Here is a 26,626-nt window from a genome sequence, read left to right as displayed (position 1 = left end):
TCAGCAAAAATACTGGCAAACAACAGTTCTATAAACAAGAATTTAAAGTAGAGTAACTTACTTTTTAGGCACAATATGGCCAGTCATTTTGTCTGTTTTTGCTCCGCTAATAGGAAAAATAATTAGACAACCAAAACTAACTTTTGTGTTATGGACATAACACTGAATGTGTCTATTCAGATCATTAGAAAATGCCAAATCAACTTGTGCTGCACAAGGATTCAAATTTATCTGGAGTTAATTGGTGAAGCTTGTTAAATCCATGCACTGAGCTCCATTAGTCAAACTACAGTGTCACAAGGACAGTTTCAGTCAGGAGACAACAATTTTAGTTAAATTTCATTTGATTCTCAAGTTTTGGAGGAGCACTAGTGCCACCTAGGCTTTGGTTAAGCTATTGCCAGGTATAGAATTATAAAACAGACATCTTTCATGCTCTTTCATTTAATGTGTTGATGACAGCCTGTCAAACACAAGACAAGCCACTACTGCTAAATAATGAAGAACCTTGTGTGATCAGTGTTGTGTAATATTGCGTCTCTGACTTGGGGACTTCATCATTTGATTTGTTACATCCTACAGATCCACACTTTCTCAACAATAAAGAGATGTCTGACGTGACGTTTCTGGTGGAAGGAAAGCCCTTTTATGCCCATAAAGTGCTGCTCTTCACTGCCTCAGCAAGGTATGTCTTGAAGCGGCAGAACTCGGGATGTCGGTTCTTTACTTTTAGCACACACTTTCAAATTAGTTGGCTCACATTAAAAGCACTTTTCTAATATGGTCTATAATTCACTGAAGTTTTAGCACCTGATGTTATTTCAAACAAGGTCATTTGTGCTCATGAAAAGAATAAAAATGGCAAAAGAGTAAACTTAAAATGTATGTAGAAATAGCCCATTTAAAATTATATATATATATGAAAAATCTATATGTTCTGTATGAAATTAACAATATATAGATATATAGAAATATCTAAATGGTTGACATTTCGATTTTGCCATCTTGGAAATTGGTACTACTAATTCATCTCAAGATAACAAATCTGCAAATAACAAATCTCCAAATCTGCAAGGTTTGCAAGGATATTAATTCATGCAAAGGGACTCGCTGGTCTAGGATTTAATGTCAGCATGAGCTAATTCATATTCATGAATTCATTTGCATTAATTGACATGACATCATATCCTGTTTGCAATTCAGAATATCTTACAGCCACACAATATAAAATCTAAATGTTTTTACTGAGCTCTATAAATAATTGATTTAGTAATAATACAGCACTTAAAGGAAGTTAATGTTTCTCTTTACCTCTTTCTGACATGCAGGTTTAAGTCTCTGCTCTCTAACAGACCCGCAGCTGAGAACACGTGCATCGAGATCAGTCATGTCAAGTACAACATTTTTCAGGTTGGAGTCTTCTGATTCATAAATCCCACTCAAACTCATGTGGTATTACAGTCAAACCGCGCTACCGTAATTCCCTTCTCTGTCAACACAGTTCGGCTTAGTGACAAAATACGTCTGTACATTTGTGACAAGTGCTAAGCGTCTGTCTTAAAATGTTTCTTAGAAGTTTGAGAACATTTTTGTGTGTTTCAGCTGGTAATGCAGTACCTCTACTGTGGCGGCACTGAGTCACTGCACATCAGGAACACTGAAATTATGGAGGTATTAAATATTATCTTCTCTTTCCTCCTTTATGCTCATAATTCCTGCTACCCTAAACCCTTTTTTCATCACCATGGCACCCACACACTAATGATGACTTAATGATTAATGACTTGAGATGATGTTGAATGTGATGAATGAATGAATTACGGCTGATGGCGTACGGGAGATTTCTCATGCCGTACTTATCGGAAAACACTTTGAGGAAAAAAATCTATATGCAATCTCTCATTTATCTTTAGCAGATGGAGGCTCTCTTGCACGTAGAACTGCAGCAGAAATTTTGATAAATGTTTATGTATTTTAAACCTAATTAAGCGATTGCTCTTGATCGTTATAAACCTGAAAGCTTGATGAGTTTGGCTCATTAACAGTCCCTCTGCTTCAAAGCTCCTGTCTTCAGCCAAATTCTTCCAACTTGAGGCTCTCCAAAGACACTGTGAAATCATCTGCTCCAAGAACATCACCACCGACACCTGCGTGGACATATACAAACATGCCAAGGTACAAGAAACATTCATGTATATGTCATTCTATAGCACTTTTATTTATACATTTCCCTAGATTCGTTATTTGATGTGTTGTCAGGATCAGAGATTGTACACTGTATGTTTGTAAAACCCTGGATTAACATTTTATTTGCATATTTATGAGGTTAATAACATTGATTAGACAAATATATCATGCCAACTAGAATGCGACCTGTTTTAATAATTGCTTGTCTCTCTGTGTAAATGTCAGCAGCTTAATTTGCTCTGCTTGTTTTGAGTCTTTAGAAATATACAGATTAAGTATCTGTGTGAATATTTAGGCAAGAATTGTGGTACATTATGTTATAGTACTTCATGGTTTGGATCCTGTGTACCTTAGCAGGGCTTTGTATACAATATTATTAAGGAAAAATGACAAGACATTAACTCAGACTGAAGAATAGTGTCTCACATTGTCATTACGTCCCACACATCCTCAGTTCTTGGGGGCCTTGGAGCTGGCAGCCTTCATCGAGGGCTACTTCCTGAAGAACATGGTGCTCCTGATCGAGCTGGAGAACTTTAAGCAGCTGCTGTATGAGGTTCCTGCGGAGAGCCCCGGTCCAGGCCCGTCCTACGACGTCCTCCATGACCTCGAGAGAACCCTGGCCCTGCGCATCCGCTCCATCCATCTCTCAACCTCCAAGGGCTCCGTCGTGTGACACGTTCTCCATTCTCATGCCAACTGTTCCTTACAGCGGTTTCATCAAGAGCTCCATTATTGTGTGCCAACCACTTGGAGACATTTCAAACATCACCGCCGACATGACAAGCACCTGCCCGACGGGATGAACTGTAGGGAAGGCCAAGAGATGGGTTTTAGTCCACAGGCTAACATCCCCACAACGTTGCAGAAACGTCAGCCTGCTGAGCTCATACCATTCCAAGGGCTACGCTACGTTGTGGAAACATTCTAGCAACATTGTGACAAGCTAATCACGCCCCAACCAATGATAGTGCCCAGGGAAACCATGGCTTCTGATGTCATTACTGCCTCGGCGATGCATGTGGATTGGGTCAGTTTCATTTTTAGGTGGAACTGTCACCATGCTAACCGCTGTGGACAGTTTTAGTAACACACAGTTATATCACTCTCCAATTGATGTAATATTGTTAGCCTGCCTTCTGAACCCTGAATTTGTGTAACATTCTCTCCAAGCGACACTAAACGCTAAGCCAACAATGCATGTTAAGTTCGGTAGGTGATGCTGCCATCAAGTTCCTAAGCATTTGTTTTCAAGTTGGACAAAAACATCCACTCGGTGTAGAGTTTTAAAACCGAGGTGTTTTATATACTTAATAATACTCACATCCAACTACAACTTTTGGTATTTGTGTCACAGAACAATGATATGCCGGCTGTTTAAATCCTAGCACTTGTGTTTAAAGCTTTGCGGTTTTAAGGAATAGGGATTTGCTACCTTCAGTCTTTTGATCCAACGTAAATTATCCCAGTAGACTAAACTTATTTGAGTTGTTTCTTTTAGTTTATACTTCTCACCAAATGTTCATCGTGTCCACAAGTGCGTCAGTCCTGAGCTATTCGTTTCAGCCCACACGTTTTAATGACCCTCCAATCTACCACTGTGCTTAGTACACTTAAAACTGAGCAGTTCATCTTTGCCTTGAGGTCATGTAACCAACGATCTGTGTTGAATAATCTGCATGGGTCCTCTGCAGTCTGGAACTTTTGTAAAATACACAAAAAAACAGGAGCTCATTTCCCTTTAGTGGATGCAGAATTATTTACTAATGCCCATGTGTGCAGGCCTCTACGGTCATTTGAGGTCTTCGTTGCTTGCGAGTCTGTCTAAATCGTGTTATGAAAGATGCCATTGCACTGGTCGCTACCTTCGTGGCCCAATGTACAAATCCCCAGTCCTCACCTGCTGCACTGCTTTTGTTCAATGTGAAAAATGTGAAGCCAGCTCAAAACAAGCTGTTTTTAGTGTGCATGTTCTGGTTTTACCTGTGTTTGTCTGTAACCCTTCAGGATGTTGGTAAGTTAGGAACTGTACTGGACGTATAGTGTTCCCAGTAGAAGATTTTATTGACCAGGCTGAACCCAAAGTAACAGATTTATATTTATGACATTTCATCCAAAGACTATCTGGAAATTACATCAAAATCTCACCAAATACTTCATTTATCGGCACACATGAGAAGTGACTATATGATTAAGTACGCATGACGTGCTGGTAGTGCTCTCCAAGAGTCCTGTTTTGTTGTATGATTTATATTTCATGTATGTAATGGAATAACTTGGTTATGAACATCCTCATGTAAAATGAAAGGTTGGATTATAACTAAATTTAAAATGAACAATTGAAATACATAGTTTACTGATATGTAGCTGACAATATCATGATGCAAATAATTTAAAACTGTGAAGATTTTATTTTAAAGAAACTTAGTATAGTTACTTTATTTTCTTACAAAGTACATTTATTGTGCAATCCCTGTCTGCTATTTTGTGATAAGAAGTCATAATGTAACTGTATCTACAGTATGTTCTTTGCAAAATGTCATTGCTTTGACAAAAGCGAACACAAAAACAGACAAGGATCAATCATGTTCATGTCATTTTGAAGATCGGACCTGCTTAGTTGCAATGTTCTCAGCAAACCCCACCATTTGTGTTCACAGTTAAAAAAAAATAAAAATAAAAGATTTGTAAAAGCAATACTTGACACAAATATGTCCATGCAAGGTCAGTGCTCTCCTACTACTTGTGCTTAGCATGGATGCTTCTCCATGTAGCCAAATGTAAAGCAGAGGCCAATGTCATGAAGTGTTCGTAAAAGCTGTAAACCTCCCCACATAAAAAGAGACTTGCTCTGTGTTTCTTGGCTTCAGCTTTTTTTTTCTGCTTCAAGGCTGTTAAACATGCTTTAACTCTTCGGTCTCCACTAAGGCACACTTTAGACAAAAACCTGCATGCTTTGGCTGGATCAGAGTCTAACAGAATTTGTTTGCTCTTATTATTTCACCTGATTGAAACATTGTACATTGTACAAAAGATATATAGAGAAATATCTATAGAACTTGGTGTAAATATAAGGGACGTGGTTGAGTTTAACAATCGAAAAAACAAGAATGTTACACTTGTGCTACAGTACAGTTGTTCAATGACATGCATTTGTGTACAGTCAATAGAAATGACCACGATTGACCACTGTGTTGGGTCGTCAATAAATTTCTGTGATAAACTGTCGAGTCTTGATTGATTGGCACATGTGTTCTTGGATTGTGTGTTCAACAGAGCTTGTTTGTCACTTCAGTGAGAGTGTGGGTGATATTTTGTCCTCAACATGTGAAGAGGTTAGCTAGAGATGAAGTTGCTAAGCCTTTTTGGAAGACTATTGGTGCGTTTACCTGTTATATGCCCAAATGGAAACTTAGCAGAAAACATAAATGTTATTTTGAGTGTTTCCAGATTTTTATAAACTACAGTACAATAGGGTTGCCAGGTCTGTGCAACAAAACTAGCCCAATGACAATATATATATATATATATAAAACTTAACCATTCCCACACATAAAATGCATATTTTAATCACTGTTAAAACCTCATATCGTAGTGATCACAAAACTTAACATCTAGCACAGTTGTATCATTGGTAGAATATAAAATATTTCAATACAAACATTAAAGTAAAATATGAAGTATGCAATGTCAAATATGGGGGAAATGTGCAATAACTTGTACTTTCTAAATGGCACCACCTATTTGAGAATTTCATACAAGTTTATTAAGCTAACGATAATAACATTTCGTGTTTCTTTGGGCTAAATTTGTCATTTTATTTAAAAAAATGTGTTTAGCCTATATTATACAGTGCACATTTTACATTATTTGCACTAAAATTACGTGTGAGCAAATGGGGGAATTAGTAACCATTTGGATTTTAACTGCAAAATCCAACCTCAAAATTGTATTGGAAGGCAGCAATAAGAAGTAGGCTAAATTAAGCAAGTTTAATCAAGCATTACGTTGACATGCGATTAAACTATTTAATACAACCTTCACCTGATATATATTTTAACTGATTGTCAATTTTCTTTTACCTGTAGCATATCCTTTATTGGGAACGATTTAGCCATTAAATTTATCACTTGACAACGAAATTCTTCTGCATGCATTATAAAAATGTCTTTATTTAGTTTAAGATCAAATATTATTTTGACGTTGTCGCCGTCTGGTGGTCAACGGATGAATAGCACATACGCACAAACTGCGTTGACACCATAGGTCGTATATATCTATGTTTTTTTTTTTAAGTCTATGGGTTAGACACGGGTTCATGTGTGAGCTGAACCATTGATATGTCAAAACGTTTCGATACAGTTATGGCGTATCGAAGCCTCGTTTACGGAATGTTTCGAAGCTTAACGTAACGACGTCACTAGCAGTTATCTCCTCCCATTCCAGGAAGAGATTGTCGTTTTGACAAGCAGGCAGCTAACTTTCTAGTAAAGTTATTATTTTCCTGTAAGTGTTATAATTATCCGTCTTCGTTACTTGATAGAGTCTCTGTAAGCACTGCAGGAGAAAATGTCCTTCATCTTCAACGTGAGTATCTGTATATTAAATAAATGCGTCTTTATTCCATAATATGCATTTTTTTGCTGCACGCAACTGTATCTTGACACCTTAGCATACTGGTATCTCATTATAACATATGTTGCATGAATTGAAAGAATGTTAATTTTATCCAGTTTGTTGACATTCTCTGTGCATCACACACACATCAGTTTGTTTTTAGCCTTTGTGCAGGACACGCCCATTATAATTTTGTTATATTTTTGGTCACATACCTATTTGGTATGTTATTGCATGATTATAAAATGACGTTTTATTTTAATTTTTGTAGCTGATCTCTGGCAGCCTTCAGTTCGTGTTTGATTTGCTCCGGAGGCTCTTTGGCAAGAGCAGACCTGCCATTACCCTTGAAGACCCAAATTTGAAGTATCCATTGCGTCTTGTGGACAAAGAAGTGAGGATATTTTAAAATGTGATGGTTTAACTTGTGCATAGATAAGTTTTTCTCTGCATCAGCTGCTTTAACTCTTTCTTTCTGTCTTTTATTTAGATTATTAGCCATGACACAAGAAAGTTTCGCTTTGCTTTAAAATCACCTGATCATGTTCTTGGACTTCCTATTGGTGAGTGCATTAGATATATGCTGTACTTTTGCATTTGACCATTGGTCATTGGCTAACTGTAATATGCTGAATCATTGCATTTGTAGGGCAACACATCTACCTGTCTGCCAGGATTGATGGCAACATTGCGGTGAGGCCTTACACCCCGGTGTCTAGTGATGATGACAAGGGCTTCGTGGATCTGGTGGTGAAGGTATATTATACAATGCACACAACAGTAACACAAATATTTTCATATTAAAAATGCCTTTGAAGTTTTTTCAACTTTAAACATTTTGTTGCCTCATTTATTTTAGATATACTACAAAAACGTCCATCCAAAATTCCCAGAGGGTGGGAAGATGTCCCAATATTTGGAGAGCCTTCGTATTGGTGACACAATTGATTTCAGAGGACCAAGTGGGCTGCTGGTTTACAAGGGCAAAGGTTTGTAGTCTTGAAATCCACTGTGAGTCAAAGAAAAGCTATGAATGCAACTGAAAATTTCATAATGAAGTTGACACATTGTGAATTAAACTATCAACATTTTTGCAGGATCATTTGCAATCAGCCCTGATAAGAAATCAGAACCTGTGGTGAAAACCGCAAAACATGTTGGCATGATCGCTGGTGGTACAGGTAAGCACATTGTCGTGTTTTTTATTATTATATCAGTTTTTGGAGCGCAATAACTTTTTCTGTTAGTACATCTTTGTTTTCTTTTCTTTAGGCATTACACCTATGCTCCAGATAATCCAAGCAATCATGAAAAATCCAAAGGACGAGACTGTGTGCTATTTACTTTTTGCAAACCAGGTGAGCCACGTTTTTTTCCCATTTCCTGTCTGTCTGTCTGTCTGTATATAGTTTTGGTTTATAATGAATACATTTACATATGATAAAAAGATGTAGTAATTATAAACCAAAACAATATTCATGTGAAAAGTGAGTGTAATTCCTGTGGACAAAAATACATCTCTCTGGTTCAATTTGTTTGCAAGTATCATGGCAAGTATTTAAAACGAAGAATTATTCCCACTCACTACTTTTCATATCTTCAAACAGACAGAAAAAGACATTCTCCTACGCCCTGAGTTAGAGGAGGTCATGGCCAATCACCCGGCACGTTTCAAGCTGTGGTACACCGTCGACAGGGCTCCAGACGGTAAGAACATCTTGTTTTTGCAGATGCTGTTTAGCCAAAGAACAACTTCAGTTTAGTTGACATTAATATTTAACCAGAAGGTGACACGTTGCAATAATCAACTTCGTGTGGTAGGTTGGGAATACAGCCAAGGCTTCATCAGTGAGGATATGGTGAAGAACCACCTTCCTCCACCCGGAGATGACACGCTCGTCCTCATGTGTGGACCTCCTCCCATGATTCAGTTCGCCTCCAACCCCAGCCTGGACAAGGTGGGCCATTCCATTGACAGGCGCTTCACCTTCTAGAAGGGTCTCACCCGTGACGTGACACCTGAAAGCAAGCAGTTCTGCATTACACAAGTGCAGCTTCAGTTAAAGTGATAGCCATGCTACCACCTGCCAAATGCCTGTATGGCTTTTACACATTTTACCTGCACATTAACTGATCTGTATTTATAATGCCTGTACCTTTTCAGCTTATATATAAATATACCGACTGTTTTCTTGAGAAACTTCTGCATGCATAAAGATGTATCTGCTATTGAGTCATGGAGTAGTTGTGTGTTGTTGTTTTCTTTACTTTTTTTGCATTATATTATCAGATGCAGGATGAGATTGGAATGGAATATATTTAACGTGACTTTACACTTGCATTTTTGCTTAATTATGCATCTTTTAATAATCCAAAAATATTGATGATGGCTAATAGTGTCTGTGTTATACATTTTTACATTAGCAGCAACAACAAGCTGTTCATCAAAGTTAATGCTCATTCATTAGTTTTACACTATTCATATTAATGCAATCTCTCTGTAAGGTGGATCACTCTGTAAGTGGGAGCTGGTGTTGATCAATGTACACCGTTAATTGTCTAGATCTGAGAAACTTGTTATAGCATTAGTCAAAACAAAACAAAAATTTAAGAACAAATCAAGAGGTTTGTCCTTTATTAAGTGCCTTCCTGAAAACATTGTTATATTGCATAGATTTGATTCAGTTCTAAATGCGGTACATGCTGAATTCAATGATTACAATCAAAAGTATAGATTTTTTATTATTTCACCACAATTATACTTTTTGTGTATGACCTGTTTGCAGTTCACATCGCTTGTCTACATGGCCGAAGCATATTTCTGCAATAAGTTTGCATTGACCAATAAAAGTATATTCTTGATTGTTTTTGTAGTTTGTAGTAAATATTTCAAGTTGTTTAATCTGCTAAAATGCTCTCTATAAGAATCGTATTCCTTTAAAATGGCAAAATATTGGCCTCCAAGCAAGAAATGTGCAATAAAAACAATATTTAATGTTTATTCATCAACAATTAATCAAATGAAGCTAATCTTTGTGTTGGTTATTTTAAAATGTTTGCTCATATAGGCTACTTGCTTGTTTTGTTGCTGAGTGAATCAGGTGTTTTTAACTATTCGACTCAACGAATTATTGGATGAGTAAGACAGTAATTTGTTGTGAAACATTTTAAATATAAATATATAAATACATATAAATAAATAATAAATATATGTATCGTTCATTCTAACTCTTAGCTGAGGTTAATTCACTCATCAGGTTAATTTACCAAAACTGGTAGATCCATGCTGCTATGCTGGCCGAGACCCTTACGAAATCAGATTTGTTGTTAAATATATCTATATGCAATTTTAATCTCAGTCCTCTAACCTTCGACTGCACCTTGGGTTTGTCGTGTTTTATTTATCAAATGTGCTGATACACTTATTGGCCACAAGAGGGAGCTGATGATCAACAGTTCAAAACTATGGTTGAAAATATAGAAAATGTATGAAAATGTGAAAGTATGTGTGACCTTTCAGACAATCTGAAGCAACGCTTCAATAGCAACTACAATAGTTGGCATTATAAAATAAACTCGTAAGGTAGAAAAGAGACGCTTTTCATCCGCACCACTAGGTGGCGTAAGCGGCTTCACGTTCAGTCTGACATTTGGATGTTTGACCGACAACAACATGACGCTTGACAACAGCAACATGTGTAGACTTTTGTATAGTTTTAAGTTTAGATTCTGCAGATGTCAGCTCAGTGACAGTATTATAATGTCACTATATAAACAAACAAAACTGATACACGCTGCGATGAAGTGCAGGAATCGACTGTCACTCGACGTAACGTTATCTGTAAGTATCCATATCATTGTCTAAAAGCCACATAACTTTAGTTCTGATGAGGTCTTTCACCTAAAGTATTGTTGTTGTTTGACAACTATGTATGAAACTAGAATGTTTGTCACATCTTCTACTTTTTATCACAGACTTTGTTTACAACCTGCTCTCTTGCTGAACTCTGTCAGACCTTTAGACAAATTAATTGGTAACGTTAAGTTAGTTCTTGTGTTACATGTTGTATAAGCTTTGAATGAATCGTCCTCTGATGTATGTGTAATGAAGTAAAATAATGGGGAATCGTGGGTTTTATCTCTGTTGTTGTTGTTGTTGTTGGTTGTCGTACTGTATGTAACGTAATAATCCAGTTTGTTAATTGAATCAGTTGGTGTGTGTAGTGTATGTCTGCTGCTTCATGGTTTTAGAGCTGCAGTGCTTTTCTTCTATATAAAACTCATATATACAGTCCAGAACCAGGCTAAAACCATGTGCAGTAAACCAGTCTTTTAGCATTGCTCGTGTTTAAAGTCTCCTGTTAATTTTAATTGTATTAAAAGATTAGGCTATATTGTTGATACAGCATTACTAAAGTATAATATAATCAGTAATATATATATATATATATGTTTTACATTGTACAGCTTTAGGCTTTCAATTTATTCCATTTCATCTATTAACTAGTCTTTAGACAAAGCCCTAATCAGACGGTAATTGTTTCTCATGGGGTCGTGAGGTATTTTCAACATTTACAGGGGTTAGTCTGTGATTTTATTGTCGTCCGAGTATCTAATCTCCGTGTTTTGAAATCGTTTTATCACAGAGGTGTCATGCACATTTATTTTTACAGACATCCACATGAGAAACAATTACAGGTTAACTTTCACATTCTCATTTGAGATGTACAGTAGAATGGAGTAATGTCTTTTTTTATTTATGTCTTTCCTCACAGAAGGAATGTGTTTGGTCCATTACATCCAGTCATCAGAAGCGCTCAGACGTGTGGACTGGCATTGGCTGTAATGATGGACTTCTGCTGATGGACAGGTAATGTATATGTGTGTTTTACTGTGCTAAACATGTAGGTTCTCATCATTTTCTTTTTGAAGGGCCTCCCCCTTTGAAAAGCAAATGATGAGAACCTAAGCAGGTGGGGAAGGGATGAGGGGGCAAAATGTTTTTAGTAAATATATTTTTTTTCATTCTGTCCAAAAAGCATAACATAACCCCTGCCGGTGACTGTGCCGGAAGCTCCGGGGGGAGACCGCACTGGTATCCCCCTCCTTTGGGCGCGCCACTCACACTCACACCACATCCACTCATATCGCAGAGACCCGACTGGGATCAAACCAGCAACCTCTGAACCCATGAGGCAGCGCTCTTACCTGTGAGCCACAGATCTCTTGTCTGTTCATGAGAAGGAACTTGTATTTCACTTTTCACCTGAGAGTTTCCAATAAAGCAGTTAAAGTGAGATTTGAACCCGTGTCTTCATCACAGCGTGTGTTTTTCCACTCACCCATCATGGATTTTGTGACAATGACTGCTTTTCAGGACACCTTGTCTAATGAGAACTATTGGAAGTCAGCAATAGTGGGATTTGAACTCAGGACGCTGTGATTGAAACTCAACTCTTTATCTCCTGAGCCACTGAGACCGCTGAGATGGAGAGTGATTTGAACAGGTTTTATCAAGAGCTTTGTGTTAAATGATGAATAACTTTAACAAACAGGGGTTTTGAACCAGGACTTTCTGGTTGGTAAGGGAGACAACTATCCGCTGAGCCACAGAGATTGTGATGTAATGATGTTGTTTTAGTCATGTGTGAATTACTATTTGACATTGAAATATGCAAACTGATATATTCGCTAAATATACGCTATAATAAATGTATTGTTATCATTTAAGTTATTCTTTGTATCAACTGTATCAGTATCTGTGTGTGAATTTTGTTGTGTCCCATCGTCTTTCTAAATAAATATATATGCAAAAAAAGTCAGATCTAAAATTATTTTCGCCCTCCTGTGATTATTTGTGTGAAGTACACAGTAGAAAATCGAGTCTTATAAAATTGTAATTGTTTCGCCCTCCAGTGGTGATTTGTGTGAATTACACCACTGCAAATCTTGTCTTATAAAATTAAAAGATGTTTCGCCCTCCAGTGGTGATTTGTGGAAACTACACTGCTTCAGATCGAGTCTCATAAAATTACAATTGTTTCGCCCTCCTGTGGCGATTTGTGTGAATTAAAACACTGCAAATATAGTCTTATAAAATAAAAAAATTGTTTCGCCCTCCAGTGGTGATTTATTTGAATTACAACACTGCAAATCTAGTCTTATAAAATAAAAAAATTGTTTCGCCCTCCAGTGGTGATTTATTTGAATTACAACACTGCAAATCGAGTCTAATGAACTTAATGGGATGTTTCTTCTGTCCTCTCTGTTCTTCTGTTAAAATACATACACAAAAGACCAGGCTTACTCAATCAAAGGCAAACCATTATTGTCTGATCTTGTAAAAGATGGCCAATGCATCTGTGGGATTTAAACATGTTTCTGTTGCTGCCTCATGATTCAATGTCTCAAATGTGATCTCGCCACTACGAAAGTAAAGTGCAGTTTTCCATCCGCTCCACTAGGCGGCAGAAGCGGGTTTCTCCTTCAGTCTGACGCTTCGGCTGCTTGACAACGCGACGCTTGATGACAATCACAACAACACGTGCAGATCCTGCAGATGAGATGACAGGCTCTTAATGTCACTTTAACAGCACATAAACTGCAAATAAAACCGACACACAGACGGATAAATAGAGGGAACCGAGTACGTAAGACTGTAAGTAACCTTTAAGAATGAAGTCAACTTCTCTTGTCCTCTCTATATTGCAAATCGATCGCTATTAATCTTTGAATGAATCGCCCTCTCTGATATTCACACTTTAAAGTGGAATAAGAAGGACTCAGTTGATATTGCAGTCGTTTCTGGATTGATGTTAGTGTCAGCAGGAGTTGTGTCTTGTGGGAAGCTCTGATGTTCTCCTGCGAATGCTTTTCTTCTACTTCCTGTTATGACTGGTATATGAGAGTAAAACACTGCCTTTAAAATGTCATAATATTACTACAAGCATGAAACAATAAAGTAAAGTGCAGTGACTAGACACTTTGCAAATGGTTTTCTTTCCATAGCATTTATAATATTGTTCTGATGTTTTGTAGGTCTGGCTTTCTTTGAATGGGAGAGTTAGGTTTTAGTTCTATGTGTTCAGTGTTTTCATAATTGTGTGTCCTGTAAGACAGTAATTGAATTAATAGACAGTAAATTAATTAATGAATATTAATAGAATTAATATCATGAGATGACTTTGTTTACAACCTGCACTCTTTCTGAACTCATTGTCAGACCTTTAGATAAACAAATGAATCGTAGTTGTTGTGTTACATGTATAAGCTTAGAATGAATCGTCCTCTGATTTATGTGTAATGAAGTAGAATAATAAGGAGTCGTGGTTTTAGTCTGTGTGGTTGATAGTTATCTTACGGTATGTAATAATCTAGTGGATGCTTGTTAATAGAACCAATTGGTGTGTGTGTGTGTGTGTGTGTGTGTGTGTGTGTGTGTGTGTGTGTGTGTGTGTGTGTGTGTGTGTGTGTGTGTGTGTGTGTGTGTGTGTGTGTGTGTGTGTTGTGTGTGTGTAGTGTAGTGTAGTGTAGTGTAGTGTATGTCTGCGTCTTCGTTGTTTTGTAGAGCTGCAGTGCTTTTTTCTAATGAAAACTGTCAGGGAGCAATCCATGTGCAGGGAACATGTCTTTAGACAATCATGTCTGTTGTTTAAAGGAAGGTTTCATCTTAAAGTTATAACTCCAAGTGTCAGCTCTCACACTGAAGGGTGGAAAGTAGACTTTTCCCCCTAAGTGTTAAATCATTTTGTAGCCTGTCAAACTGTAATTCAAATAATAGCATCATTTATACTGAGAAGAAATCATTTTCATATACTTTGCAACATATTTTCACACAGCTTTAAAACTTGTTTTTTTGTTGTTGTTGTCAGTTTACATTTATTTAGACTACCTTAATTTGAATGTTTTAGTTATTCAGTATGTAGTAATATTTGTGTTTATGTTTCCTCTACAGAATACGAGATGTGTTTGGAGCGTCCAGTCATCAGAAGCTGAGATCTGCGACGTGTGGACAGACATTCACTGTAATGATGGACTTCTGCTGATGGACGGGTAAGACTTGTAACGTGTGAATGTTGTTGTTTGGCACTAAGCATGTAGGTTACCATCATTTTCTTTTTGGAGGGTGACCCCTTTAAAAAGCAAATGATGGGAACCTAAATAGGTGGGGAAGGGACGGCGGGCCAGAATTTTGAGTCTGCTAAATTTTTAATTTTATTGTATCAAGAAGCATAACCCCTGCTGGACATCGTGACGGGGTTCGGGGGGGACCCGACGCGTCCCCATCCCTTCATACACACACCATTCATTCGTAACGCGGAGATCTGACTGGGATCAAACCAGCAACCTCTGAAACCGTGAGGCAGCGCTCTTACCTGTGAGCCACAGATCTCTTACTGAGACATGTGCTGGAACTTATATTTCACTTTTCACCTGGATGAGGCCTGTGATTTTACAATAAATCATGATGAGGTGGGGATTGAACCCATGCCTCCAGTGCAACCTTATCAGCCGAGAACGTGTGTTTAGCCACTTGCACCACTGTGGCTTTCACACTGAGACATGGTGTCTAGGGAATTTTCTTTGATATAACAACTGTGGATAACAATTTAATTTAAATTGTGGGGACAGCAATCTGAGGTGGGATTTGATCTCTGACTCCAGCGCACCATTACGATCACAGAACGTGTGTTTAGCCACTTGCACCACTGTGGCTTTCACACTGAGAGCTGGTGTTTTGGACACTTTGTTTGATATAATCACAACAATTTAACACAAGCAAGAATGGGATTTGAACTCAGATCTCCTTGATTAAAGCCCAATGCTTTATCAACTGAGCCACTGAGTCTGTTGAGTTGAAGGGTGATTTGGATGGGTTTTTATTGAGAGTTTTGTTTTATTTGAAGGAAAAAGTCAGCAGTTTGTGATTTGAACCCAGACTTTCATGTTTGAAGGCAAATGATTATCCTCTGCGCCACAGAAGTTCTGATGAGGGATAGCTTGTTTTTGGGTCATGTGTGAATTTTTATTGTCAAGAAAGGTAAACGATTTCTGTTTAGACATTTCTTGGACAGTTAAAACATTTTCCATCCTTTTTTTCCAAGCTGTCAATTTTTGCAGGTTTATAAAAATGATTCACCTAATCATTTCTAGCATTATTTTGTGTTGATTTGTATGAAATAATTTCATTGTTTCGACTGTATTTGAGCAACTTTTTAATGTATTTTTATTCATAGGACAGCAGAGCAGAGATGGGAAAGTAAGGGAGTGTGATCAAGACATGTCGGGACTCTAACACAGGTGAGTCTTAGGTTCAGTTTTAATGACAAACATGTGTAGTAAAATGGAGTGTGAAAGTGAATTGTATCTTACTAGCCCTCTTAAAAACACACAAAAAAGCCTTACAAATTAATAAAACACTTCACACTTCATATTTAATTGGGATTTAATGATTTGGAAACATTTGCAATCGGTTTGTAAAAGGTGTCAATACATGTTTGCACTTCATTCTTATTCCATTTACCTGACCAGCAGGTGTCGTCAACTTAATTATTTAAACCGAAGCATTATACCCACTTTCCCACTCACTACCCTTTTTGTGCTCTCGAACAGACAGAAAAGACTTTCTCCTACGGTCCAGGTTAGAAGAGGTCATGGACAATCACCCGACACATTCTAAACTGTGAGCGGTAAGAACGTCTTGTTTGTCCACATGCTCTTTAGGCAAATAAACCTCAGTTTGGGTGACTTAAGTTCAAACTGACATCATCAGAAGCTGACATACTAAAATAGGGCCTGTCCCAAACCCAACACTTGAGTCTGATGTATTTATTCAGGGTGTCCGCGGGGTTGTAAAAAGTAGTAAAAGGTAGTAAATGAAATTAGCCAAAATTAAGGCCATTAAAAAGTAATAAACATCATCTGACAAGGTATTACATTTTCGGACCCCATCCAACTAGGCCTATGAGTTTTAATTTGTGTTAAGTGCAGGCGTTTCTTCTAAAATTCGTGTGGATTTATTTATATGTTGCGAGTAGGACCTAAGCGATATCGTGTGACGTGCGTCTCGATGTAACCTGCGGAAAGAGTCGATGTAAAATCTCCATCAATAATCGGACAGTCTGTCTGGAACTCAGACACAAAAGTCACAATGCTGTTGGACTGAATATCAACTTCGGAACTTACTGATGTATTACTATAATCTATCTGCCGTGTGTATGTATGCATGTACGTGGATTTCTACCCATAGGGGGCAATTTAGGTGCATTCCCAATGAAATTCATTCTCTACTACACAACGTGAAAGCGACATAGAGCTTTTACCATTGGCAGGTATTTAAAACTTATGTCCTCCTACATCTGCTGTTCATATATTATTGCAGACACACTTATTGTCCACAAGGGGGAACATCTGACACACTATTCTGATCTCATGCCTGTGCCTGTGCCTGTTTTATCAGCATAGTCACTATTAGACACTACATTTTAGTCGTAATATCAGCCATTGCATTGGTTTATAGAAATAGCCATTTTGAGTATACCCAAATACCCAATCATGCTTTATTATACTGCTTAAACCTGCTTGAACTGACACAACAACACGAGCGAGGGCATTGTTTAACTCTGTGAACAAACATGATGCATATCATTATAAATTACTAGTATAGACAGATAAACAGCTACTTTAAACATACAAAAAAATTACAAACAGAAGAAAATCGAACCGTATTTTATGTGTTTACACTTTGAGCACGTGTCTTCGACGTCAACACATTTAATCTGTTTTACCACATCAGTTGAGAGTTGATCTGGTTCATTTTCTGAAACTGGTAGATCCATGTTGCTCTGCTGGTCGAGACCGTAGCAAATTCTTAGATTTTTCGGAAAATATATGAAATGTATATTTCAGCTTCACCTACAACTGGCCGCCACCTCGATCATGTCGTTTCAAACTGAAGTGCAGTTTTCCATCCGCTCCTCTAGGCGGCGTACACGAGTTTCAGGTTCAGTCTGACCGCTTCTGATGCTTGACAACATGACGCTTGTTACAGTGGCCACACCACAACACGTGCAGACCGTTTGAACTATATAAACTGCAGATGACAGTATTTTAATATCACTCAACAACACTTATTTCAGCCCATAAACAAACAAATCCAACACACGCTGCGATAAAGTTCAGGAAGCAAAGATGTCACGCGAGCGACTCAACTAATGTAAGTAAACTCTACAGATAAAGTGCTTTTCTCTTGCATTATCTTATTAAGACTTTATAAGTCATTATTCTTTGCTCTTAAGTAATTATTTACGGTTTTAAGTAGTTATGTGTTGTTGCTTTCTTCTGATATTTCATAGCAGCCCATGTCAGTTTATTTTGATTAATATTGTGATGATTGAATGTTGCAATTTTGTGACTATAAAATGAACGAACATGAACTAAAACGCACTAAACGTTCATTTTGTTGTGGTCTTTAACGTTAAGTCTTGTTATTTGACAGTTATGAAGGCCATCTCAGTTATGAAGGTTTATCACAGACTTTGTTTACATTCTGCTCTCTTGTTGAACTCACTGTCAGACTTTTAGAATAACGAATGAATCAGTTGTTTTGCATTGCCTTTATAATCTTTGAATGATTCGCCCTCTGATATTCATATTATGAAGTACGAAGCATGTTTTATTCTTCTGTTGTTGCAGTCTTACCTTAGGTAATAATCTATTACCTATAATCTATTAAATAACTACTCATGACCCGTTAACACTTAGATTTGACATCTGATTTTTCTTTATTAATTGTTTATTGTGAATTAAACCTAATCATGACCTTAAAACGTCCAAATAATGTAAAAATTGCATTGAACAAATTTTTATTTTTATTTTTTTGCTCAGCACTCGCAACTAAAGGAGGGTGTTAGTTTCTATGCAATGTTCCTGTAGTTCTGTGCCCTGTAAGACTGTAACTTAATTAAAACAACAGTAGATTGATGAACCAAAAGATTATTATTGATTCAGCATTCATACTATGTATTATCATTTTTTACTGTACAGCTTTAGGACTTTATTTAACCGATTACATTTAACTATTGCTTAGACATTAAATTCTGATGTTTTAGTTATTCAGTATGTAGTAAGGTTTGTGTTTATGTTTCCTCTACAGAATCCGGGATGTGTTTGGAGCGTCCAGTCATCAGAAGCAGAGATCTGCGACGTGTGGACAGACATTCACTGTAATGATGGACTTCTGCTGATGGACGGGTAAGACTTCTAATGTGTGAATGTTGTTGTTTGGCACTAAACATGTAGGTTGGCATCATTTTCTTTTTGGAGGGTGACCCCTTTAAAAAGCAAATGATGGGAACCTAAAAAGCTGGGGAAGGGACGGCAGGCCAGAATTTTGAGTCTGCTAAATTTTTAATTTTATTGTATCAAGAAGCATAACCCCTGCTGGACATCGTGACGGGGTTCGGGGGGGACCCGACGCGTCCCCATCCCTTCATACACACACCATTCACTCGTAACGCGGAGATCTGACTGGGATCGAACCAGCAACCTCTGAAACCGTGAGGCAGCGCTCTTACCTGTGAGCCACAGATCTCTTACTGAGACATGTGCTGGAACTTATATTTCACTTTTCACCTGGATGAGGCCTGTGATTTTACAATAAATCATGCTGAGGTGGGGATTGAACCCATGCCTCCAGTGCAACCTTATCAGCCGAGAACGTGTGTTTAACCACTTGCACCACTGTGGCTTTCACACTGAGAGCTGGTGTTTTGGCCACTTTGTTTGAAATAATGACAACAATTAAACATAAGGAAGAATGAGATTTGAACTCAGATCTCCTTGATTAAAGCCCAACGCTTTATCAACTGAGCCACTGAGTCTGTTGTGTAGAAACAACAGTGTGGAAAATGATTTATTGAAAGCTTTGTTTGAAATAATGAAAAATATATTTTGTGAAACCTAATATCAACGTAAGCCACGTATTTTGTGAAATTTAACATCAACAGTAATGTGATTTATCTCCATGATTGAAAGTCAAAGTGTTATCTCCTATGTTATCTCCTATGAGTCTGGGGCGTTAAAGTGTGTTGTTTGATGGGTTTTATTGAGCTTTGTTTTACATGGTAAAAAAATAGTGTGGGATTTGAACCAAGACAAAAGACAAGACTTTATCCTCTGCTGCGCCACATATCAGCACATACTGCATTTTATTGTTTTGTAGTGCAGTATTTGTTCCCCACAGTTTTGCAGGTTAAAGAAAATGAGTCATCTAATCTTAATTTCTATAAAATTATCTGTGTTTGTTTATTTGTTTAAAAGAACATCTGAAGTTTATTACTTTTATTTATAGATCACAGATGAGAAACCAATGGTGGACAATCAAGACATGACTGGAATCAATCCGATTGGCTTTACATTCTTAAAAGCAATTTAGCCACTACCTTCTCTACTACAGAATGTATGCAGATAAAAAAAATGCACTAACTTGTACTTCAAGCCAAAGGTGGACTTAAAACTTATGAATAAAAAAAAGACAAATGATCCAATTCGATTCATTCATTTATTATTAGTTTCAGAAAGTGGTAAGGACAGTGCTGCTGGTTACATTGAACATTCATTAGGCACAGTAATATTTACATTTCCAAGATTAAACATATGCGTGAACCACTACTACAACTCGCAATGTCCAAAAATTATTTTAATTAAAACAAATTGAGAGGAGTATTTAACAAAGGAGTTACACAGTTATTTGATTGAAAGGTAATTATTGCTGACACATTCAACTGCTCAAACAAAATTGTGACATTTAATTTGATAACTTAATATTAAATCTGCCACTCTGTCTCTAGATCAGTGGATAAATGTTTGAATCTGCAGCTTATTTCCAACTGTGGTCCAGGTGGCACCACTTTCAGTTCAGAACAAGGGATTCATCCATCCATTCATTCCCTTTCACTTACAAGGAAGATGAAGACGTACAGGTTTGAAATGACATGATGTAGAATATTCATTTTGGGCGAACTATGTCTGCTCACTGCTCACTGAACTATGTCTGTGCGCATGTCTGAGGGTTATACTTATGTCATTTAGAAATAAACAGTACCAGGATCAGGAATGTGAAAAAAGGATACATGGAGATGACGAGGCCCTCACAGATAAATGAGGAGAGAATTCTACACATAGATCCCAAGGTCAGGACGTAGTGGGAGAGAGACGTCTGTGGGGGATGTGCTGCCCTTCAAATAAAGATACACAGGGCCAAAGGGATAAAACAAGGCATCTCAAAAGACTGGCATTCTATGCAGATTATAAGGATAACTAATCAGAGCATCCTGATACTCTGGGAGAGAGACTGACTGGGGAGATAGAGATTTCCCAGAGATGGAATCTGTAAAACGTTCACACAGAGAGATAAAGGGAAAGGAAGGGGGAAGTATTTCCATGGCAGGGTCTATGTGGCTTAAATCCAGAGCATAAAAGTTGCCAGCTGTGTGCGCGTGCATGCGTGCATGCGTGTGTGTGTGTGTGTGAGAGAGAGAGAGAGAGAGAGAGAGAGAGAGAGAGATCTGAAGGGTTACCAACAGTGCTTTAAAGTGGACTTCCTAACAATAGTTCAGGAGGTTCTTCTGCATAAAATGGAAAAGCTAATGGTACTATATAAATAGCTGCTTACCTCAATCACTCCAACAATTCCTCTGCCATCCCTCCATCGCCCTCCCTTCCTCTCCATAATTTCGTCCCAAGGGGAACCAGGAAGCCACACCTGTCTACCTTTTCCATATTTCTGAAAGATATTTTTACAAATTATTCTGATAAGGCTTTTTTTTATATATATATATATACTTAAAAAATATTTCACAATATTAATTTCTCTCTATATATATATATAGAGAGAGAGAAAATATTGTGAAATAAATTTAAAGTATTTATATCTATATATATATATTTGTTGTGCTGCTTAATATTTTTTTTGTGGAAGCTGGGATAGTTTTCTTCAGGATTATTTGATGTTCAAAAGAGTATCATTAATGTGAAATAAAAATCTTTTTAACTGTAACTTTTAGTCAACTTAATGTATCCTTGCTGAATAAAAGTATTAAATGACAATTTAGACAACTTTACAGCTCAAAATAGATATTTTTCATAATGTAAGGAGTGGACTTACTGCCATTGTGTGATGTTCGTTGACTTCAAATAATTGAAAGTAAGTGTCTGTGGTGTCATCGATGTTGTGCCACAAACAATGCTGATTTGTATTGTACTAAGAACAGTCTTTGAAGTCTGTGGAATGTGAATGATCGATCATTCTCCTGTCTTATGTGAGTTCCTCTTTGACTGTGTGCATTACCTCAAAGCAGCAGACTGGAAGTGGCCTCTGGCAGGCCTACGCCTACACTTCCCATTTCCTCCTATAGAAACGCAGGGATCACCCAACAACTGTTTCTGGGGAAGCTCCCGTTTGGCAGCTTCCTGTGCCACTCCCAATCTGTGAATAAACAGAACGTTTCTGAGTCTGACTAATTGCCGTCTGAATACTACAAAACAATATTTTTCCGCTTCATCCTGCTCTTTCCTTCCTCCTGTGACCTTCTTTCGATATTATGCACTTGAAGTCTTGAATGTATGCTAAACACTCCTTTTGGGTCACAATGATCTCTTAAAGTCAGGGACAGGCTAATAATAACACAGACCAACTGCATCCTTCTTTTCAGACATACCCAGACCAGGACAGGGACCCATCAAAAGTGACCCGGGGGAGGGAGCCACATTGTCATGAAGAGGGCTGGTGTAAATCTCCTGTCCTGGCTCCATCACCTCAGCATGAGGCTCTACAGTAGCATTCTGAGATAATCTACAGGCTTTTGGGGTATCAGTCCAGAGGCAGATACATGATCCTTCTACGGGTCAAAGGTCATATCTAAACACCTACACACTGATTGTTTACTTGGAAAAGTTAAGAGTCTGTTCCATCACTGTTCTTGGTAAATGTCTTGAAATAGTCACTTCATCTTATGATGCATCACAAATGTCACTTTCTGCCAACACCATTAGTGAAATGGCAAAATCCCATCAATAATATTTTGTTAGTCGCATAATGCAATATACATTTACATATAAATGTCCTCAAGGACATTTGTGTTAAATTGTCAAGGTTTTTTAGTCTAGACTCAAAGCTGTGGAGGACTTGGAGTGCCGCTTAAAAAAATAAAATGATATTTTTATTATTTTAATAAAAAATGTTTAATTCAATAATAAAAAAGTAAATGAATAACCCACTTGTTAAATTTATAATAGACATTTAAAACTTCTTATTTAATTGTTTAAAAATATAGATAAATGTAACAATTGCAGTATGTAAAAATCGTTAAGTTGGCATACAGTATACACTATATACAACGTTTTTTTATTAATGTTAGTCATGTAACAAAAACATGATACATTATAAACACAAACAGATAAAGAAAAGTAATCTGTGAATGCTTTATAAAAATGTGATATAAATGATATAAACGTTTTTTGATGGCACTCCTAGTCCTCCATACAAAGGGCCTCACTCATAATCAGTGTTCTTTCTAAGGCATGTATCATTAATATTGCTCATATTAAAAGATTTCAACTAATCAAATTTTGACTTTTGCAGGGCAGATGATAAAGGTGAAACCCCCCCTACAGACTTGCATTGAAGGAGGCATATCTATGGACTAGAATATCACAGAGACTTGGAGGTGGGCTCTTTTCAATAGGAAAACACCCTTTTAACAACTTTTAAAGAGCAAACATCTTTCTTCAGAATATCTCAAATATATAGTTTCACTAAGCTGTCTAATGCTCCTCTAAACTATGTATAACCAAGACATCTTTTTTTACGTTTCCACAATAATCAGAAAGATTCATGCTGTGCAGGATCTAGTGGACCTAAAATACATTTCTTTACAAACTACAAGACTTGCTCCTGCAGTAGAGACCACTGATCTGACTGTCTGTGTTTGTAACCAGGAGGTTTTAAACATGTCGAACAAAAACAAGTGCTTTGGAGTGGAAAAGGAGGTATAAATAAACAAAGGATTTGTAGAGAGTGGTACTGTCAGCAGGAGATGAGAAAAATAAACTAGATCATATACCATCGGAGGAGTTACTCGTTCAAACGCATTCTCACACACACACAAGCTGCTTTTTTTTCTCCCGGGGATTGACTCCGGTTGGTACCAGGCTTCTGATAAGGAGGTGCGGAGTGTTCTGTGTCATGTCAACTCCTAAATCACTCACTTTCAAGGGTATTCTCTCTCTCACTCACACACACACACGCATTTATCTCACAGTAAAAGAGAGTTCAAGCAACACAGGCAAGATTATAAAAATATTATTTTGATCATTCAGAGACACCATGCAGAATGTCTTAGATCTCAACCTTGTTTTGAATCTGCTGCATTCTTGTGTCACGCTGTCTGTACTCCTCTGGCCTTTTGAACTTTGATTTTTAATGCACACACAGATACATGTTGACCACCTGTGTCTGAGAGTGTGTTCAGTCTGCCCATTTATCATTGTACCATAACTATCTATACTTACTGACAAACCACAAATCATTCCTCCAGGAAAACTCTGCTAAAGACTTTCCCATGTGGGAGCATGACATGCTGTTTGATAAAGTCTTGAAGATAAAAAAAGTGAAATGTTTGGCCATTTAATTTAGTAAGCAATAAATAAATGAAATACTAATTTCTCCCCACTCCATGGTTCACAAGTTATTTAGCAGGCAGCTGTCCTGGCAGTTTTTATTTTACGTAAGTAAATGGGTTCTGCGCACCTGTTAAACTCAAAAACAACTCTTGTTTTTTTTTTTTTCTAAATTGTCTCCATGCTTTTCTGAGCCTAGATATGGCACTGTAAATTGCAGAGTGAAAAAAAAAGCCCATGCAAAATAAAATAATTTATTATAAAATAACTCAGCCTCACACTCAGATACCTGCATTATTTTTGCATTTTATAAAATAAAAAAAGTAGAGATGTCTTCATTTCAAAGAGGGTGTGTAAATGATGACAGAATTATAATTCTATTTAAATCGTAATTTAAAATTAATTTGAACTATTCCTTTTAAAACAAAAATGTCACCAACACCCTGCCCTCTGTGTCTTCTTTGCAGAAGATGTTCTCAAAACATGTTATAAGCAATCATTTCATAAACCTGGAACATGGAATGTGAACGCTAGACCTCTACAGTGCACAGTACACACTTTCCACATATCTGAAGAACACATGCCATAAATCTCAAGATAAATTCAATAAAAAAGCTTTAGAGATCGTATTCATCATGGGGGAGGCTTTCCCCTGTCTTGTCAGTGCTTGGCACGCAGTCTCAGTGCATCTAAAGAGGGAGAGTGAATGAGCGCCCGCATTCTTGGAATGCTCTTACCATTGTGGCTCTTTAATGAGGCAGGGTGAGCGCGCGCTCTCCCTGTGACAAACCTCTCGCTAACGATGGATGGGAGGCGTGAAGCCAGACGTGAGAGCACCAACCTCCAGCCTTGCGACCCCCGAGCTGTTTAGCATGCGCTCCATCACTCCCGCTCTGCGAAGTGTGTCAGAAGGGCTCCCTGGAAAATCTAGCTCAACAAAGTTCTCTAGTTCTACAAATGCTTTACATTACAAGACGGAGCTGGATGTGTGTGAGGGGCGTATTAATATTCTATTGTCCTGTGAGGTTAACTTTTCCAACCAAAAAGATCTGAAATTGAACTGAACCATTAACATTGAATGGTAAAATCACTGGAAAACTGTAGGAAAAACATGCATGCGTTTCATGGGCCGTCCCTTCACCGTAGTATGTCTATGGGGCAACTTTGGGCAGCTTTTGCCCCCCCAGAGGTACAACTTACACCCCATTGAGAGTATGTTCTTTCTTACACAGCTTGCCAACCCCTTCAAATGTGGCAACCCACGTTTGTACGAAATCCTCACTCGGAGCAATGACCCGCCAAAGTTCGTCGCAATGCAAAGATAAAATTAAAAAACGTCTGGACTTCCAGAGCAATACCAACATAAACACCTCATTCCTTTGCTCAGCTGCTGGCATTACGACACAATTGTGAGAATCATGGAGCATTTACACTTGATAACACACCCACGGCTCACATCTCAGCTAAACCGTATGATAAAGAACTGAAGTGTCTGATCAATTTTAAAAATGTGCTTCTCCACATAATGGATTCAGTCTCCAAAAGTTTCTTAAAATGTTAAGAACAAACAGCCTATCTTGGCATCTATTTGAGGACAGAAAGAGAGACGCCCAGGAAGTATGACCAACACCCATTATGTTTATCTCCCTTTGTACAGCACCCAAAACATTTCCCCTCTACCATTCATAACAATCACACATGGCATGACGGGAGCTTTGTCACCGCTCTGATCTAACGTTTCCTATTGACTGCTTGTAACAGAGGGGCTTCTCTGGGCCCACACTGAGTTAATGCTATATTTAATGGAGCATAAGTAGATGCCCATGAGTGGAGGTCACAAAAGGTCACAGTTCATGAAACTAAAATTGAATGGAGGTATTGTCTTTTATGGCACTTAAAAGTAAACATGAATTTCCCGGACTAAAACAGGAGCTTTTGAAGTCTGGTTGTCATGGTTTTTGGCTTGGTGACTGTGGTGTGTGCTGGCAGCGTCAGATCTGGCCTTCACAGCAAACGCCACAGCAGCTGCGCTTACACATAGCTTTCTCAGACAAATTAACCCATCCGTCGCCGTTGATGAACTTCACCAAATACTGCAACTGTTGACATGCAAGGCAAATTCTCATACTAATATACTGGGGGG

The 26,626-nt window shown here is 37.7% G+C and overlaps 2 protein-coding genes and 1 long non-coding RNA gene across 9 annotated transcripts in view; all 3 read left to right on the top strand.

Annotated features, from left to right (window-relative positions):
- Positions 1 to 5,414, top strand: part of btbd11a (BTB (POZ) domain containing 11a) — a 120,901-nt gene extending 115,487 nt beyond the window's left edge. The window contains exons 13-17 of the mRNA XM_079622757.1: positions 583 to 685; positions 1,329 to 1,410; positions 1,603 to 1,671; positions 2,062 to 2,175; positions 2,642 to 5,414. Of these exons, the coding sequence (XP_079478883.1) occupies positions 583 to 685; positions 1,329 to 1,410; positions 1,603 to 1,671; positions 2,062 to 2,175; positions 2,642 to 2,863 (590 nt within the window). The 3' untranslated portion in view covers positions 2,864 to 5,414. The remainder of the gene's footprint in view (positions 1 to 582; positions 686 to 1,328; positions 1,411 to 1,602; positions 1,672 to 2,061; positions 2,176 to 2,641) is intronic.
- A 978-nt stretch (positions 5,415 to 6,392) lies between these two features.
- On the top strand, positions 6,393 to 9,672 carry cyb5r3 (cytochrome b5 reductase 3). The gene is made up of 9 exons (XM_079622377.1): positions 6,393 to 6,774; positions 7,076 to 7,198; positions 7,295 to 7,367; positions 7,454 to 7,560; positions 7,664 to 7,793; positions 7,902 to 7,985; positions 8,077 to 8,162; positions 8,412 to 8,511; positions 8,626 to 9,672. The coding sequence occupies exons 1-9, from the start codon at positions 6,757 to 6,759 to the stop codon at positions 8,796 to 8,798; spliced, it is 894 nt and encodes a 297-aa protein (XP_079478503.1). The 5' UTR covers positions 6,393 to 6,756; the 3' UTR covers positions 8,799 to 9,672.
- A 327-nt stretch (positions 9,673 to 9,999) lies between these two features.
- LOC307003665 lies at positions 10,000 to 26,588 on the top strand. 7 transcript variants are annotated; one of them, XR_013798777.1, is made up of 10 exons: positions 10,000 to 10,645; positions 11,580 to 11,674; positions 11,844 to 13,462; positions 14,759 to 14,856; positions 16,041 to 16,104; positions 16,417 to 16,493; positions 18,959 to 19,056; positions 22,518 to 22,716; positions 23,452 to 23,531; positions 23,691 to 26,588. It is a non-coding gene; the product is annotated as an uncharacterized lncRNA (long non-coding RNA). The 7 variants fall into 7 exon arrangements; XR_013798779.1 differs by having other exon boundaries at positions 23,447 to 23,531; XR_013798778.1 differs by having other exon boundaries at positions 23,452 to 26,588.
- The last annotated feature ends 38 nt before the right edge of the window (positions 26,589 to 26,626 follow it).

Source organism: Phoxinus phoxinus, assembly GCF_949152265.1.
Source record: "Phoxinus phoxinus genome assembly, chromosome: 9".
NCBI classification, from domain to species: Eukaryota; Metazoa; Chordata; class Actinopteri; order Cypriniformes; family Leuciscidae; genus Phoxinus; species Phoxinus phoxinus.
This window is presented reverse-complemented; position numbering and strand designations above follow the sequence as displayed.